Below are 18,683 nucleotides of genomic sequence, written 5' to 3'. Positions count from 1 at the left end.
CGGCTGCTATCAAAGCATCGTTCCACTGTAGAAGAAAGAGAGAAAAGGTAAACAGCCTGCACATTCCAGCCCTGCCTGCGACTTCCGCGCGATTGGAAACTGCTTTCTCGCAGCACTAATTAAATTTGTAGCCGCGGGGAAAGCAGAGAGACATCTGACCCAATTATGAATTCAGAATCGCAAGCGAAATCCCCCTGTTTAAATCAGTCTAGTTGAATACAAACCACATCAATTAGCTGTCAGTCTGACTGACTAATATTTACTCGGCCTCGTCATTCTGATGAAATATTGGGCAAAACTAGCTGTTTTACCCAAGTGTTTCGTGTCCCCTCTTCTTGCAGCGCTCCAGAACGCTTTCCTACACCAGCGAAGCATTTCTGCGACACCTAGGCATGTGGAGATTGTGTGATTAGTATTATTAAGGGAAGGACAAGATGAGTTAATATTATTCAGAGACACTGGAATGCAAAGTCGCCGTTAGGTTCAAATGACCACACTGGAAATGAACGTTACAGGGCTTCGAGTACAGTGCGATCGAATGCAGATGGTATTTTATTGTAATTAGCTCCAGCCCCTATTGTATAAAAAGCGCTTTGATAAGGGATGGAATTTACAATCCACCCCTACCTCACAAAAGAGCTGATGGAATGTACGTTTGTTAAAACAAAACAAAACAAAACAAAACACAAGTGGGGAGGGAATACTGGAGACTGAAGACTCCTTTTCGCATGCATGTGTACAGACACATGCATTTATTCAGCACCTTTTTTTTTTTTTTTTTTTTTTTTGCACAGATCCCGTCCCAGAATTGTGCCGTCATTTTTCTTTACATTCTTAATTACCTTTACTCGATGCTTTTTCTAACCACCCTCGGAAAAGGGCCATTTTGCTCCAAGGGCTTTGTGGATCAGCCCTCTCCTTGGGAGAACAACCCGACTGTTCTCCGCGCGCGCAGTATCAGTCACTGGGTTTTTCCAAGGGCTGTCATTTAAGCAAACTGAAAGCATTTGTTTTTAACTTGTTCTTTTGCCAAAAGTCTGGAGAAGGGTGGATGTTACAGAAGCATCAGCCAATGGCTGTAAGGGCTCACAAATTTTTTTTAAATTACTTATTCTGATTTTGTTCCAAGCTGGCTTATAGTTCGGCGTGGCTGGCTGCATCTTCCAACCCTTACATTTTAGTGCGATGACTGTGGCCCAGCCCTTCCCTTCCTTTCCGTTCTCAGCCAGATTGATGACGGAAATGGAAGGATAAAGATGTTACCAGGCAGGCCCTCCGTGGCTCCTTCTGGGGCGGTGGGAGCCTTCGGTTTGAGGCCGCATGTCAGTGTTTTAAGCTCAGAAGTTGGAAATGGTTTCTACGACCAGAGTAGGCACTCTGTTTTGTAGGATGGGACTTTGCCCCCAGAGTTTAATCAAAGCTCAGGTTTCTTTCCAGCAGTGATGCAACGTTTAAGCAGATCTTTCCATTAACCACAGATGGAGTTTTATCTGAGAGTTTTGTGTGCTAGAGCCATTCGAAGTGCAAACAAAAAGTTCCTGGCAAATTCAAGCACATAGACAGTAAGTGACCACGTTGCTCTCAGGGTCAATGAACTTGTAGCTGGGGGCCGAGGGCAGGGGAGGGCCGCCACCCAGGGTCCGATGGATTTGTCCATCTGGGGACAAGAGACATCTCCAGCTGTCTCTTCATGTTTTCAGGACGACCTGACTGGGTCGAGTGGAATGGCTACTCTGAACTGGTAAAAAAAAAAAAAAATTAGAATTTTAAAATATACTTCAGAAACACGGAGCTTTATTATTCCACCAGCACGTTCGATGCTTCCGCCTAGATGCCTCATAGACATGTCAAAGTCCACGCGTCCCCGACCCAGCTGACCACCTCTGACCCTGCCTCTGTCTCAGAGAGAAACACCATCTGCATCCACGGCGTGAGCAGCAACTTCCCTCACGCCACACTTGTTCCGTCTCCTATACAACTCCGTGCTCCCCTTGTCCCGTGTCGCTCCCAGGCCCTCTGTCACCTGGACCACTGCCCTGTCCCCCTCACTGGCCTCCCTGGGCTTCCTCACCTCTCACCGGTCTGCTCGCCACCCTCCCAAGAGATCCTGTGAAACACATATGGGATGCTGCCACTGGCCCTTGGGAGGTCCTTCCCTTCTTCCGCCGGCTTCTCTGTGGCCCCTGGACCCCAGCCACACTGGCCTTTCCAGCCCCCCTCACGTGGCATTGGCTCTTTCCCCCTGCAGACCCTGTCTCTTCCTTGCTCGCCTCAGCTCCTGTGTGCCTGCCACCAGAAGTTAGCTCAGCGTCCTCCGATTTGACTTGCTCTCCCTCCAGTTGTATGTTTATATTCTAGACTTGTGGGACTTCCTCACTGGATTCCAGGAGCGGAGGGGTCATGTCTGTTTATCTCACTACTCTCGTCCCAGTCGGACACTTGAGCGTGGCAGGGCCAGAGAGGGTCTAGGTGGGGGCTCCACGTCCAGCCTTCATTCCGAGCTGCCCGCGGTCACAGGTGATGCACCATCTTGAAGGGTTTAGTGGTCATGTGGACGTAGGAGAAATTGTGCTGTCCTCCTCTTTGAGGCTCTTGCACACAAGAGCAGGAAAGAAGCCTATCCAGCTCGGCAGCTGTCGGATTTACTTGACCACGGCCTCCTCCCTTTTGTTCCTGTAAACATCTGTTTCCTGGCCATTTTGGAAATAGTACCAAGATCAAGGGCCCAGGTGGGAGCACACAGGAGTGCACGGCAGTGTTTGGTGGGAGTGATGAGTGGTTTAGTGTGCTTGGAATCTGGTAAGCGACAGGGCCGAGGTTGATGGGAGTTACAGATGGTTCCCAGGGGGCTGGGAGCACGAGGCTGGGGATAGTGTGCAGTTTTCCAGATCCCAAGGAGAGGCAATGGGAAGGTAAGACGACCTGAGGTGGAAGGGCTTGCAGATAGAAGCATGTGAGCCCATCTCTTGCCAGTGGATTATAAAGTTCTCGAGGGCCAAGGCCACATCTCAGTTGTTTTATTGCCTTACGAGTCTAGCATACTACCCAGGAAATAGTAGAAAGACGCTTAGTCAGTGTTTATTGAAACATATCTCAGTTTGCACAGAGTAGGTTCACATAATCAAGTTGTATCTGTTATCATTTGCTTATCCCCTTCTTTTTAAATAACGACATTAGAAGTGAATTGTGGCCCGCCTTTGTAACATGATGACAAAAATCCGAAAAAGGGCTTGAACGAATTATCACACTGCATTGTGTATGGCAGTAATGATGGTGCTGACCAGTGTCGGCTTGGTGAACGCTGTGGGGGCGGGGGGCGCTAGGCTCTAGCCACCTGCCCCATTGTTCATGAGTAGAGGCAGGTGATACTCAAGGGGGGACAGGACTACCTTCTCTTTCCTTTCAGCAGAGTAAGAACTAACTTACAAATGAATGAGGAGAGTCCATTTCCCAAAGTACTTTCACACTTCCTACTCTCCGAAACGGGCAGAATGAGTACTGTCATTTCTCACCAACGTGAAACAGTCGTGGCCCATGTGGTTTGGCTTGGATGGCAAGGGTTGGAGATGGGCTACACATTGTTTCAGCTCTGGCTGTGGGTGAGGAAGTGGATTGGGGGCTAGGCCCCAGTTGCCTCTGCGACGTGGGAGGAGAAGGATGGTGGGTTTTTAAGCTGAGTCAGGATACCATCAGGATACCCTTTATTTTGTTGGTTCATCTTCCTTCTCTTCTCCCTCATCGACTGCCCTGGCTCCTGGGTTTCCAGCTGAGCAACTGCCAGAGCAGCCCAGCATCCCCCACCCCGCCCCAAGGTGATACCCTCAGAGGGGCTCGGGCGTCTCACTGAGGGTAATGAGGCTGTCCAGTCATTGCTTGCTTGGGGGACTGGCCCCTCTGCCCCCCACCCCCACCCCCAGGAACATAAGTGTGACTGCACTTCTCAATTCCTCATATGGAAAGCCCTGATCCACTTTCTACTCCATGAGCCTAGCTGAATTCAATGGTTCATACCCATTTTGGAATCACAGGCCCCTTTGAAAAGCTGATGAAAGTTCTGGATTCTTTCTCTCTCTCTCTCCAGAGGAAAAAAGAAATCATGTCCTCATGTTCACACTACTTTGCCTATAGTTTCTGGGGCTCCCTGGGATGTTCGCCTGTCCTTCCATTCCTGAGGGACCCTAGGCCCTAGGGGAAGAAGGCCCCAGCTTAGCTCCTGGCTCATTTCATGTGTGCATTAACCGTTGCCCATCATGTGACAGGGGCCACCTTGCAAGCTGTAAGGTGACTTGCACTTGTCGGGGAGTATTATTTTTCTTTCTTTCAATTCTCCACTCCATGGGTTAGCTTCTTAGCTCTTTACCTGGTTGAAAGTTGCCCCAATGAACGTTGGGCCAAGGTGTTGAGAGGAGTCAGTGTTGACAGGAACCAAGATCTTAAGCATCAGAGACTATGGAGTACAAAGGCATCTCAGAAATGGGCTGACCCGACCCCCTGACCTTACAGCTTGGAGGCTGAAGCCCAGGCAGGCCACCCAGCCTCCCACAGGCAGAGTGAAGACAGAGGTTTATCGTCTACATTCCTTCTGGTGAGCTTGTTCTCTCTTAGGATTTGGTGGCACCTGGCCCTCGGGGGTCTGGCCTCTGACTTCTTCCACAGCTATTTCCTGGCCTGCAGTCAGGGCTGGCTTACTCACAAGCAAGCAGTAGAGGGAATTCCCTGTCCTTTAGCAATTACAGAAGAGGCTGCCCTTCACTTTGATGATGCTAAGGGAGAAAGAAAAAAGCGAGCTGGCAGGAGCTGTCTCCCACGCTCTGGATACAACCGTGCACGGAACACAAAACCTATACAGAATTAACTCTCAATAAACTGAGCGTACCAGTGGGCACTTCAAGGGAGTTTAGCAACTCAGTTCAAATGCGTGCCCTTCCCCTGGAGGTAGTGGGGTCCTGAGAGGGTGTGGGAGCAAGGATCTCTGTGAATGGCCTTTGTCGCCTTAGCTCAATCTCAGGGCAAAGACCCTGGAGCCCCCTTCTAGGACTTTCTAGCTCCTACCAACTTCCTGAGGCTTCTGAAGCCATAGTGGGGCCCCCATGAGCCATTGAGGGCTTTGCAGCAGGGCGTGAGCACATGGTGGCTTTGGGTGGAATAGAGCTGGGCTTTCATGCTCTCGCTGCTGACATGGGCTTATGGGAGGAAGCTACAAAACAAACCGTTTGTCACTTGTCGAGCCCACGACTGCTGTGCTAGGCCAGCTTCGGGTCTGGCAGCATGCCTGTGGCCCACAGGGAAGAGGATATGCCCAGGGCTGCCCAAGCTACGCCTGCCAGAATGACATTTGGACACTCTTACAGTTCAGTAAGCATTGATCACCCGTGACACCCACAGGCCATCTAGTGGGATCCTGCTCATTTATGTCACCTCTTTATACACATCTTTACATTTTACCTTCTCTATAGAATGGCATTCCCAGATGACTAATTTTAATTTGACTTCTCAAGAAGAAAGATGGGGTGGGGGCATGCCCGGCAAAAGAAAGCATTGCTATTCACGGTAACCTTGGGAAGATGAGGAAGTCTTCTGCATGCCTAGAATTCTCTTCCCCACAGCAAATAACTTTCTATGATAAATATGCTGTAGGTTTAGCAAGAAACATACCCCCCAAAAAATAGGTAAAAGGAAAGGGGTCAGCGTGAAGTTCCACCTTCAAAACATGACTTTGAAGAAATCACGACATTTTATACAGGTTTATGCAGGTGCGCTGGGAGAGCTGATTTGTGTTTGGGCCACATGTTTGGCAAACCTTGCTCTTGGCCCAAATCATTTATGGTTGATCTTCCACAAAAAAAAAAAAAAAAATCAATCAAGGTCCTCGGGTGGTCATTAAGACTCAATTGCATTTTCTCCTCTGAAATGTGTTTTTAATGGTCTACTTGTGGTTATATTTGTAATCTGAAATGTATTCATTGAACTTCACTCCTGCGTTCAAGAAGCATTTAGTGAACTCCTATATCCCACACATTGCCTGGCACACTAAAATACAGCGGTGAGGAAAACCCAGGCCCGCCCACAGGCCAGTGGGGAGCAGAGGGCGATCAGACGGACCCCCAGATACATCCAATCATGGCCAGTGCCGGAAGAACGAGGTGCGGGACAAGCCCTCGACCTCAGGCAGAGACTCACCGGAGTTTGTATTCATCCTCTGTCAGTTTTCATTTTGCCTTTTCCGTAAGAAAGACGATGATACTTTGGTCCAGCAAAGCTTTCCTGAGCTAGTACCTGTTACAGGGCAGGTGTTTGCTGAGAGCTGGGGAAAAAAGGGTGACCTCAGTCATCCCTCCTGAGAGGAAAGAAGGGCTCCTGAGTAACAGTGTGCACACTGGGGGGTGAGGGCAGTGGTAAAGAGACATGCAGGGGAACCTAGGAGCCCCGAGGGGGATCCCTTCAATGGCCAGCCTGGATGTCAGAAAAGGTTTCCAGCACGTGTGGAGGTCAAAAGATGAATATAAGTAAGTGGCCCGGGGAAGGGGGAAGGGCACGCCAGTCAGAAGGCGCAGAGCCTCATGGCACAGCCAGGCCTGCTGGCTGTGGAAGGCCAGGCGAGAGTAGCCTGGGGGTAGAGTGAGGTTCAGAGGGGAGAGGTGAGGAGGGCCGTGTGACCTGTCGGGCAGGGAGTGGTCGGGGCGAGAGCTACAGATCTGTATGGGAGGTGGTTCTAGCCAGAGTTGGCCCCAGTGGGAACACCAGGGTAGCTGTTCTGGGGTTGAAAATAGTGGTAAAGAGCGGCTGCCTCGAGCATGTCTCCCTGGCCCAGGGTACCTCCCAGGGCAGCCTCAGCCACAGCAGCCCCTCCTCTGGGGTCCCATGTGTTCTCATCACCAGCGACGAGAGGGGAGGCCTGGCCGAGCTGGGAATCCCAGATCCTCCATTACCAGGACAGCCTCATGGATTCTTAAACATTGAAAAATCCCAGCCCTGATTAAGGCCACTATTTAAAGCTGTATTACTCTCTGAGGACAGCTGTAACAAATGGGCCACACACTGGATGGCTTAAAATAATAGAAATTTATGATCTCACAGTCCTGAAGTCTAGCAGTCTGGAATCAAGGTCTCCATAGGGCAGTAACTCCCCTGAAGGCTCCAGCTGAGAATCTTTCCTTGCCTCTTCCAGCTTCTGTTGGCTCCAGGTGTTCCTTGGCTTCTGGCTGCATCCCTCCCATCTCTGCTTCTGTCTCCATCTTCCCGAGGGCTATCCTCCTGCCTTCTTGTATGGGGACACGTGTCATTGGAATTTAGGGCACACCCAAATAATCCAGGGTAATCTCATCTGGAGATCCTTTACTTAGTTACTTCTGGGTGGACATACCTTTTGGGAGGCCACCATCAACCTACTATAAAACCTATGGAGGGGCCTGGGTGGCTCAGTTGGTTGAGCATCTGACTCTTTGATTTCAGCCCAGGTCATGATCTCAGGGTCATGGGATCGAGCCCCACATTGGGCTCCGTGCTCAGTGTGGAGTCTGCTTGAGATTCTGTGTCTCCCTCTCCCTCTGCCCTTCCTCTCTGTCTCTCAAATAAGTAAATAAGTACAATCTTAAAAAAAAAAAAGCCTGTGGGGAGTGAAGTAGAATGAGCAGGCACTTTCTTGTGCGTAATATTCCCTCTTCCTTCAGTCCAGTGATCTGAAGGTTTGATGCACGATCCATTGTCTTCATAAGAAGGTTGGGCTCAACCCTTACCAGGCGTACTTAGGCCCTGAATGTATTTTAGTATGCTCCAGGCCCACTCCTTTGCAGACTTACTTGAGTTTAGGACTGATTTTCTGAGTTCTCTGTCTGTGGCCTTGAAAGGTAGATCGTGTGTACAGTACACTGTCTCCTCCCCTGCATTGTTCACCAAGAGAACGTCTGAACGCCTCCCCAGGAAGTTGAGGGATCTGGATAGACCATGAGTGAATCTTCAATGTAAAGGGGCCATCCAGGTAAACTGCCAGAGAAATAGTATGAAGAATACTTGAAACCCCACAAAGGATCCTGGGTTGCCTTTTCTAAGAAAGATAATCACATGCATCAAGGAAAATAGCCTCAGTCGGGTCTCCCTCCCAGCCTCGACACCCACCATCAGGACCACTTCACTGTTTTGCCCTATTTGTTCCCAAGTTCTGCAGAAGAATCATTCCATGAGTGACGCCTCCTTGGAGATCCTAAACTACCCATCCCTTTCTCATAAATCACATCAGTGTTCATGGACAAAGACCCTCAGACATGCCTGTGGGAGCGTCACCCCTTTAACAAGGACAGGCGCAGATACTATTTGACGGGAGAGCTAAAGTTTCAGTCACGTGGTTTTGGGTTAGCCCCTGTGACCTTGCTAGACAGGCCAGGTGGCTCCTGGGTTCCAGCCTGAGGGGCCTCTGCAGAACCCTGTATCTGAGCTGGGGCTGCAGCAGAGGGTGTCTTGGTCCTGGATGGGACGCAGTGCTATTCAGGCATCAGACATACAGTAACACTCAATGCAACTTTGTCAAGCGAGCAACTGAATATGCAACCAGAGGGGCCGTACCGTCCAGAGGAATGAGGCCAGGTAGACTGGGCAAATGACGAGATACAAGTGTCTAGGATCCCCTTGTACTTCCCAGCACTTGGCTGAGAAACAAGGCAGTGACTGGAGCCCAGAGAAAGAAAATGGCAAGCAAGCCCAGACCCCAGGGATCACTGGCCCAATCAGCCTGTGACAGTGAGGTCACCTGCGATTCCATCTGAATAATTTGTTATATTTGGTTCCATTGGCCTGACAGCGCCTCGCTGGTTGTCAAAGACTTATCATGACCTGTCGCAGGAGAGAGGGTTTCCGTTGAGACCATGCTAGAGGGAGAGCCCCCAACTGTGCCACGGACCCGTGCCGTGATCGCCTGCCCTCAGCATTCGGTGTTAATGTTGGGTTCTTACCCAGAGTCCAGCCATGACTGGGGGCCAGGATGCCCATACTCTTTCATCCCACTAGGGGACTATCTTGTGACTTAGGGCAACTTGCCTTCCCATGTCACCTCCCTGATTTGGGCGAGTCACCCACTTGGGCTTGGAAGAGGAGAGTTCACCTCCTTCTCCTCTGTAACTGGAAGTGGGGCCTGGTGTCCGCAGTGGACAAAAGATGCTGGATGTCAGTAAGATGGGTGGTAAGTCAGTGGGGCAAGATGGATTGGGAACACGCCGGGGAGCTTGGGGCCATTAGTGGTACATGTAACACTCTATTTTGTAATTAGTGTTTAGCAGATTAGGAAATATTGTCTTAAGCGTTTTATACCAAGTAAATCTTTCTGGTTCAGGCAGTGATGTATGGGGAGGTTGAAAATGCCATCAGAGGGTATTGTGAACAAAATGTCTCATTGTCTAGTTTTATTTTGCATGGAAGTATCTATCCACGGCAGTCATAAATTATCTAGAACTTGGGGCCAAGGTTAGTTTTAGTGCCTAGCCCAAAATTGTTTTTGAGCTGTTTGTGGTGTTTCTAAGGAACCTGGTCTGTCTGCTGGTGTTTCAGGAACAAAGCACATTGGCAGTGGGACAGGCTGTGATACTCCTTTCTAAGCATTTTGTCCTGTTGACCAGTGTTGCCTTTCAGATCAATCCCCACCCTTAAATGTGAGGCTGTATGTGGGGCTGTTCTGCATACCCCCTTCAGGACAGTGTGGGGAAGTTGAGGCCAAGAGAGGTCTGAGGGAAGACATCTTGCCCCTCTGCCCTTGGGTGCCTTTTATTGCCTTCCAGAGTTGCCTCGGGTGGCTCCCACGGGTGGCTATGCCAGCCTTGGGTCTGAGCCTGGGTCACCAGCCGTGCCTGGGCCCCCACTGCCCCCACCCTTGAGGCTCCCATCCCCCCTTCCTTCTCCTCCTTGCTCCACTTTCCCTACCTGTCTGCCACTTCAGAGCCTGCATCACACTCCGGGCTGCTTGGTGGGAGCCCCCACCTAGAGCACAGACTCCCGAGAGCAGAGCCCCAGTGCCCTCATCCTGCCCATCTCCACCCCAGAGCCAGACCAGGCCCCAAAGGGAGCCATTACTGAATCAGGTGGGACCACAGCAGCAGGACCAAGAAAATGCTTTGCTTCAGGGCATGGGAATTCTGTTCCCCATGATCTTTTAAAAGTAAAAATAAAACAAAACAAATGTCTTCTACCTTGAAAAACTCTTACACGCGCACACACACACACACACACTGAAGTGAGTGCTTTATATACACCAGTTCATATGCCATGCCCCCTCATGACAACCCATGATGTGCCCATTGTACAGATGAGCAAACTGAGGCCAGGAGGTTATTGGACCACTCTCAGTCTTACAGCTGGTTGAGTGTGGGCCTGGGTTTTGAATCTAGGCCACTAGGCTCCTGGATTCCTGCTCTTAAATATCATGTATACTCCCTCTCAGACTATTTTCCTTGGTTGTGAAGGCAGATCACGCCAATGGAAAATTTATAAAACTCTAAATTTCTAAATTTCTAAAATAATTTAGAAATTTTAAATTAGCAATAATGTCACCACCAAAGAATTGCGGCTATTAACATTTTGCCGTGTCTCTTTCTAGATTTTTCTCTGTGCTTATTTTGGTACCATGTTTCCCGCGGCTGCTAAAAATTCCAACGTCTGGATTACTGTAATTTACTGATTCCTGTCCTCTCTGTAGAACATCTTGCTTCCAACTTCCAAGAACCGTTAGATCAATTTCTCCCCTCTTCACACTCTTTCCATTCTCATACATGTATTTCCTTCATATTCGGGCCAAGGGTCACCAGACAATTCACTGGCAACTTTACAAGCTTTCTCTCTCTCTCTTTTTTATTTTTTTAGTAGAATGATTTCAAAACCTATTTCCCCTGCCATGAGTTCTCATCTTTCAAATGTGGTCATTTTGAAGTGAAAAATGTCTCCTTGGTATTTACCATCCAAGACTCCTGTGAGACAGATATTCATGAAAAAGGACACTTGTGTAGCACCTACCGAGAGATAACAGACACAATCATGAGATCCCCTTTAAAATAAACAGTAACTGTAAAAAAAATAAAAATAAAAATAAATAAAATAAATAGTAACTGCATTTCTCCCTGCCAGGTGAAATGGTTCCAACAACAAGAAGTTAAACGCAGGGTGAAGAGACAGGTGCGAAGTGACCCTCAGACCCTCTATTTCAACGACCCCATTTGGTCCAACATGTGGTACATGGTGAGTAGGGCCTTGCTGCCCCCAGGGCATTTGCATTGCTGTGTTGCCGAGATGGCTTAATTTCCCCCCAGCAGAGCTAAATCCTCACAGCAACCCGAAACAGACACACTTCCTATCAGTGTGAAACCCCTACTTCAAGGCTGTGTAGCAGAGACGTTCTTGTGAACGGTTTAAGAATGAGGCAAAATGCCCCAGGGGAGTGGTGGGGGAGTCTCTGGGCGGAGGAGTGATTTCATGCAAGCTTAGGACTAAGTAAACAGTGAAGACTAAGAGCCCGCACAGGAAGATGATGCCCTAGGAAAATGATAGATTGCCAGGTGTGGAAAAAGCACAGGGAGCACTTCACATTTACTCTTCCTGGAAATGGGTGAGAGAAAGGGGTTGTCTGCTCTGTAGGGCACGGGGAAGTGTTTCCTCCTTACATACTTAGGAACATCCCTGCTGGGTTTATGCGGTACAGTGTGTCCATCCTACGCCACAGTGTGGCCTCAAGGAGTCCGTGCTGGGGGGCGGGGGGGGGGGGCCTTGTGTCTTCTGTGCATACAGCACTGTGGTGACAAGAACAGCCGCTGCCGATCAGAAATGAACGTCCAGGCAGCGTGGAAGAAGGGCTACACTGGGAAAAACGTGGTGGTCACCATCCTTGATGATGGCATAGAGCGGAATCACCCCGACCTGGCACCAAACTATGTAAGTCAAGCCTAGGAACGTGCAAAGATATTCAACCATGCTAGTCATTCAATAGGTACAAATTTTAAAAACCGTAAGGTGCCATTTCTCCCCCACGCCCCCCCCCCATTATATTAAATGATACAGAAAACCATGATGGGGAAGGTTGGCGAAACACACTTCCCTCTGCCATCCTGGAGCCAGGGGTTGCCCAGAAGGATTGGTCCAGATGTTTGAAGAGTCACATGTACTCCTGAGAATGGGTCCTAAAGAATTCAGAAACTTGGGTGGAGCTGGTCATCGGACTAACACGAGCAGCGTGAAACATGACATCGTTAAAGCCTGGGCTCTGGACCCAGCTGCCTGGGTTTCTATTCTGGCTCTGCAGCTCACTAGCTCTGAGACCTCAGGCAAATTGCTTCACCTCTGGGCCTCAGTGTCACCATCTGTAAAATGGTATCTCATCAGGTTATTGTGAGGATCGAATGTCTTTGTAAGTGTAAAGACACTTACTACAACACGGATGAACCTTGAGGACATTAAATGGAAGATGCCAGTCATGAAAAAACCCAAATACTGTATGATTGTGCTTATCGGAGGCACCTAGAACAGTCAAATTCTTAGAGACAGAAAGCAGAATGGGGGTTTGCCAGGAGCTGGGGGACTGGGGAGTGGGGAATTAGCGTCTGATGGGTGCCAAGTGTCAGCTTTGCAAGATGAAGAGGTCTGGGGATGGAGGGTGGTGATGGCTGCACAACAGTGTGAATGTACTTAACGCCATTGAACTTTATACTTTAAAATGGTTAGGAGGCTACATTTCGTTGGGTGTATTTTACCGCAATAAAAATGTATGTAAGAGGATAGTTACAGGAAGAGAGTACCAAGTATATGTTTTTCTCTACTTTCTAGTAGAGGCATAAAAATCATTTAAAGCATGCTATGCCGTTTCTCTTCAGTCACTGAGATTTCTTTGTTAGGATTCCTATGCAAGCTATGATGTCAACGGAAATGATTATGACCCATCTCCACGCTATGACGCCAGCAATGAAAATAAGTACGTCACTTTGTCTCCTCCTTCCTTGCTTCCCTGGCCCTCTCCCTGCAGAATCACTATTGAACTGGCTCCCAGTAGGGATTCCAGAAAGGTGATGGGGCTGCCTGGCCGGTGTCTGGGGCTTACCCAGGAGCCAGAAGCCAGTCTGGGCACAGCCCTTCAGGCATAAGACGGCCTCTGTGGGTTTCGCCTCTTCCTGAGGGGTGTCACCTCTGCTGGTCGGCTAGAAACGGGTATTTGACTAACATTGTTCCGGTTTCCAACCTTGTGTCCATGACCAGCTGTGTGAAGACAGCAGTTTGGGGGCACCTGGGTGGCTCAGATGGTTAAGTATCTGCCTTCAGCTCAGGTCATGATCCCGGGGTCCTGGGATGGAGCCCCGCATCGGGCTCCCCCCTCAGTGGGGAGTCTGCCTCTCCCCTCACTCATGTGCTCTCTCTCTTTCTCTCTCTCTCTCAAATGAATAAACTCTTAAAAAAAAAAAAAAAAGACAGCGGTTTGGCCTATTTGAGCACTGAGCTCCCATGTCTGCGCTCTCTTGTCTCCGTCTATGACCTTATGAGAGAAGTGGAAGGGGCATGAGTGGTGTTGGATAAATTTGGATAAATCTGGGTTCAAATCCCAGCCCTACCATCCCTGGCTGTGTGGCTCCATCTCAGTCTTAGAGACTTTCCCGTGGAGACCATGCTCCCTACCTCCCAGGGTTGTGGGAGGGGTGAGCAGACAGGTGCAGAAACTATGGGGGTGCAGTCTAGATAGTTGTTTTCATCACTTTGCAAACGAAGGCAGTGGGGTCTGGAGAGATGAGGTGACTTGTGTGCTGTAAGTGACAGCCCTGGGGGGGTCGAGTCCAGCTTCGCAGACCTGGCCTTGGGCGTTCATTCGCTGTGTCCTGCCTGTCTTTTCTCTGTTGGCATGCCCCATGCCCCGAGCTCTTACCGTTCCTCCAGAAAAATTTAGAGGAAAAGAACAAAAGCCCCTTCTTTCGTCTCCCAGCTGACACAAGGCTTGCCAAGGTGCCTTCTCCCTCCCATGTAGTGTTTTGCTTTTCTGTAGATTCCATGGTGAGGTTCAAATACTGGTACTCATGCTGTGCTGTGCAGGGAGGCTCAGCCAGGCTGTGTTCAACACAACAGAGCCCAGAGCTCCCCGGAGCCCGTGGAGGCCCCAGCCCTGAGGCCTGCTTCCCTGCCTCACATCCCAAGGTCATGGCCCAAGGTGCCCTTCCTGCTCAGCGACGAGCACGCCTGGGGTGCAGGACGCCTCATTTCCCAGCCACACATCCACGGGGCAGGGAGGAATGATCCAGACAGGACACAGTGACCCATGAAGGGCAGGCTTGAATCTGGGTGACATGGAGCTCCGTGACACTAGGGACAGCCCTGGCTGGGGGGCTGCACGAGGTCCACAGAAGGACAGATGACTCCCTTCCAGAAGGCTAGCACGCAGACCTGGGACTATTTTTAAAGGTGGTTTTAAATTTAAATCAATGATTCTAATCCCCGTGGACTCTTCTCAGAGATGGGCTGTTTAAACTTGCCTGTATTTTGGCCTCTCTGCTAGAGAAATTACCTCGATGCAGCACATTGGAAAATGGGGTCATTACTGAGGAAAGCAATTTGTTTTACTGGTAATTTCTTCGTAGTCCCCCCACCACTGGTGAGTGTTCCAATTTAGAGCGTTCTTCCTCGGCTCCTGCTTAAGTGGCTGTGGAGGTGAGGGGAGGGCTGTCCCGAGGTGAGCATGGGGGTGACAGGTGCACAGGGGACCCTTTAGTTCTCCTTCCATCCTGTCAGCCCGGCGGATGTCTATGCTCCCCCTGCAGCGTGCCAGGCAATGCGCTGTCAGTGACATGAATGCGTAGCTCGGGAGGAGGCCCGCCCCAGCAGAAGCCCCTCACTTCGTCCTGGGGTTATGGGGACGAGACGGCCCTGAGCAAGTGCTCGCCCTGGGCAGGGTGGCCCGGAAGGCCTTGTTAGCCTGCCGGTGTGGGGTGTGGCAGGGGCAGGACTGCCCAGGGCTGGGCAAAGCCGGCCCTGAGGCTCCCTGCTGGAGGAGCGAACCTGCAGGGGAGAGGTGGCGATGAGAGGGGCGGCAGGACAGAGGCTAACTGACTCTCCTCGCAGGACACCTGAGCAATGCCCCGGATCCACTACCGATTGCTGGGCCGAGCCCTAACTTTGTTTTCTGCTTTGTTCAGACACGGTACTCGTTGCGCGGGAGAGGTCGCCGCTTCAGCCAACAACTCTTACTGCATCGTGGGCATAGCATACAATGCCAAAATAGGAGGTAAGGTCCGGGGGCACGCGGCCGGGGAGCTTCGGGGCCCGCGGCAGGGGTGCTGGGCTGTCCCGTCCCACCAGGCTCAGCAGCTTCACCTCGGCGGGCCTTGGCCCTCTGCGTCAGACACCACCCCACCCCCACCCCCCGCACCGGCCTGCAGCCTGGTGCCAGGCAGCCAGCACCCCGTGACCCGGGCCTCGGGGCAAAGGAATTGCTCACTGTGTTGCCCGAAAAGCCGTCGGGAAGTCGCCGCCTTTCTCTTCTCTGGCCCTGCTAGTCTGAAGCACCACTGTCAACCACACCGCCCCTCCGAAAAGGCCACGCTGGTTCCCTCCTGCTCACAGCCCTGCAGTGGCTCCCTGTCACCTCCACAGCGGAAGTCCCCGCTCCAGCCTGCTGGCCCACTTCTCCTGCCCCCGCCCCTCAGCTTTTCAGGGGGACCTTTGTCGTGGTGTCCCCCAGTCACATGTGGTCCTCCCAATTTAGGCCTGGGCTTGCAGCATTCCTTCCATCACCCCAAAGCCTCTTCCCGCCTCTCTCCCTTTGGCTCCATGCCCAGTCCTCCGCCCCCTGGCTTGTTCACCCCAGCAGGTGGGGGACCGGGTCTGCCGGGTCCCTGTAAGGAGCCGTGCCTGACCCCAGGTGTTTCTGCCTCTCCTGTTTAACTTCTCCATTTATGAGTCAGGCTTCTCTTGCTAGGATGAGGCTTTAGAGCAAACAGTTACATGTCTTCTTCCCCGTCTGAGCCTGGCAGTTTGACTATCCAAACTGGCGATCAACAGGTACTTTGGAGTATCATTTAGGAGCATTTCGTTGAGCTGGGAGCTGAGCAGGTGCATGCCATGGGCATGAATGGTCCTTGAGCATCCAGGTGGCTTTGGGGCACCCGTGTCCTCACTTGGGACTCTCTCGGTTTGGAGGTGCTCATGCTCACTCAGTGGGTGTGCCAGGATGCCGCCTTCCCTGCTGCTTTGCCTTTGCTGGGGTGACTGTAGCCCCCTCAGGTCTCCTATGAGCCGCACGGGGGGAGAGGTTGGGTTCCCTGCATCACCCTGGAGGTTTTGATGAATAAATACCCCTAAGAAGTCTCTCCATAAACTGTAGGACCAGGCTGACGTGGGTACCGATCCCAATTCCGCCACCCGCTAGCTGTGTGTCCCTGGATAGCCAGTGTAACCTCTCTGAGCCTCGGTTCCTTCATCTGTGGAGGAAGAATGGCAGTAATTCAGCTGACTCCCCGGGTCTGTTATGACCATGAATTGAGACACTGTGTGTGGAAAGCATTGGCTGAGGGCTAAGTGTGCAGGGGGACTCCGAGCAACTCCATCCCTCCTGCTGAAACTCAGAGGCAGAATAAAAGTGATTTGTTTTGCCTTGCATGAGGGGTAGACCCCACCCTTGGGATTGTCTGAACCCTGCTCCCCAAAGACCCTGGACTAGCACTGACGTTGTCTGCGAGCTGTTAGAAGTGCAAAAAATTGTAGCCCCTGTCCCAGACCTACTGAGTCAGGATCTACATTGTAACAAAATCCCTAGAGGGTGTGACAAGAAATGTCAGTTTGAGACGTGCTGGTTTAGAGGGTTCTGGAGTCAGGCAGGTAGGTAACACCCACATTGTGGGCCGTGATGAGCAGCCAGTGGAGTTAAGGAGGAAAAGAACCTCCAGACAAAGTGCACATGAGTGTGGTTGGTTCTCACTCTATACTCCGTGCAAAATTGTTACCCCAGTTTCCCAGATTCTGAAAAGATCACTTCTACGACCAGGGCTTGGGAACAGGAATTTTTTTTTTAATTAATTTATTTAATATCTCTGAGTATAAACTATACGTATAATACTGTGCTAGCCACTGAGGGGAAGAATAAGGATAAGACAGACACAATCTGGGACCTTCTAGGAGCTCCGCATGTCTTTGGGATGAACAGTGCAAAAACACGAAAGATAGTACAAGACCAAGTACTGAAATGACAGAGGCAGACAGGGGGTCCTAAGTATGGCAGGGCAAGCACTCAGTGAGGGCAGAAGCATGAGGATAAGGCATGAGCTCAACGTGAGAGAATTCGACTGGGAACAGAGAAAGTGCTGAGGGAAAAATAGGATCCACAGCGTGGAGGCATGCCACGTAGGGTGCGCTAACACACAGCAGAAATTTCTGAGATGCCAGTGGAACTGACTATGAGCTTACCCTTTAATTTTTTCTCTTTTTAGCTGTTGCTCAAGAGATTAAAGTGTATTTCCTAACTTACTCCAATCTATCTGGAATCACTCTTGTACTACTTCACGTATTACAAATGAACCTAAAACAGATTATTTGAATTCACACTCACTCTCATGCTCTGTGCTATTGTTATTCTTGCTTTAAACAGTTGACTTTAAAATATTATTGGAAAGGACTATATTTACCTACATATTTACCGTTCCCAGTGTTCATCCTTACTTTCTAGCTTCGGATTTCTATGTGGTTTCCATTTTTCTCCAGCCTGAGAATTTCTTTTTGTATTTTTTGAAGTGCAGGTGTACTGATGACAATTTATCTCAGCATTCATCTGAAAGTGTCTTTATTTCATCCTCATTTTTGAAAGAAATTCTGCTGAACATAGAATTCCAATGTGACCTGTTTCTCTTTCAACACTTTAAAAATGTTCTTCCATTCTCTTCTGGTGTCCATTGTTTCTGATGATGAGTCATTTATAATCCTTATTGTTGTTCCCCATTTACATAATGTGATTTCTTTTTTTCTATCTGTGCTTTGCCTGTGACTATAATGTCCTTTGGTGTAATTTTCTTGATGTTTATCTAGTTTGGGGTTTGCTTGGCTTCCTGCTGGCTTGTTCTTATTTTTTGGTCTAAGTCAAATGTGGAAAAATTTCTGTCATTATTTAATTTTTTCAACCCTATTTTCTTTCTCCTCTCTTTGGGCACCAGTTATAGTTGTTAGATTGCTTGATATACCTTACAGGTTACTGAGGCTGTGTTCATTGTTTTAAGTCCTTTTTTCCTCTCTCTGCTTTAAATTATATGATTTCTATTGCACCGTCTTCGGGTCCATTAATACTTTCTTTTGTTGCATCCAATATGTTGTTAATTCCATCCAATGAATTTTTTTTTTTTTTTTAACTTTTCAGATCTCCTGCCTTTCTGTCCTGTGATTTCCACTTGACATTTTTTTTTTTATTGTTTCCAGGTCCTTCCTGAGATTCTTCTTTTCTTCACCCATTATTTCTATCTTTTGTTTTAGATTCTTTAACATATTTGTAAGAGTTAAAGACTTGTACTAATTCTAGTATCTAGGTCATTTCTGAGTGTTTCTAATGATTGATTTTTCTTTTTACAATGGGTCATATACTCCTCTTTCTTTGCAAATGGCTAGTAAATTTTTGCTGTACAATAGACATTGTTGTGCTACATTGTAGAGACTCTGGATTCTGTGATCTTTGAATGCTGCTGAGTTTTGTTCTAGCAGTC

General features: G+C 49.5%; 1 protein-coding gene across 2 annotated transcripts in view; it reads left to right on the top strand.

Annotated features, from left to right (window-relative positions):
• The window catches only part of PCSK6 (proprotein convertase subtilisin/kexin type 6), a 181,271-nt gene that overhangs the window by 49,518 nt on the left and 113,070 nt on the right, over positions 1 to 18,683 (top strand). For both annotated transcript variants that reach the window (XM_078078969.1, XM_078078968.1), the window contains exons 3-6: positions 11,104 to 11,214; positions 11,761 to 11,904; positions 12,861 to 12,937; positions 15,138 to 15,226. In XM_078078969.1, the coding sequence (XP_077935095.1) occupies positions 11,104 to 11,214; positions 11,761 to 11,904; positions 12,861 to 12,937; positions 15,138 to 15,226 (421 nt within the window). The remainder of the gene's footprint in view (positions 1 to 11,103; positions 11,215 to 11,760; positions 11,905 to 12,860; positions 12,938 to 15,137; positions 15,227 to 18,683) is intronic.

This window comes from Halichoerus grypus, chromosome 8 (assembly GCF_964656455.1).
Source record: "Halichoerus grypus chromosome 8, mHalGry1.hap1.1, whole genome shotgun sequence".
NCBI lineage: Eukaryota > Metazoa > Chordata > Mammalia > Carnivora > Phocidae > Halichoerus > Halichoerus grypus.
The sequence above is the reverse complement of the archived record's forward strand: the minus strand, read 5'-3'. Positions and strand labels throughout refer to the sequence as shown.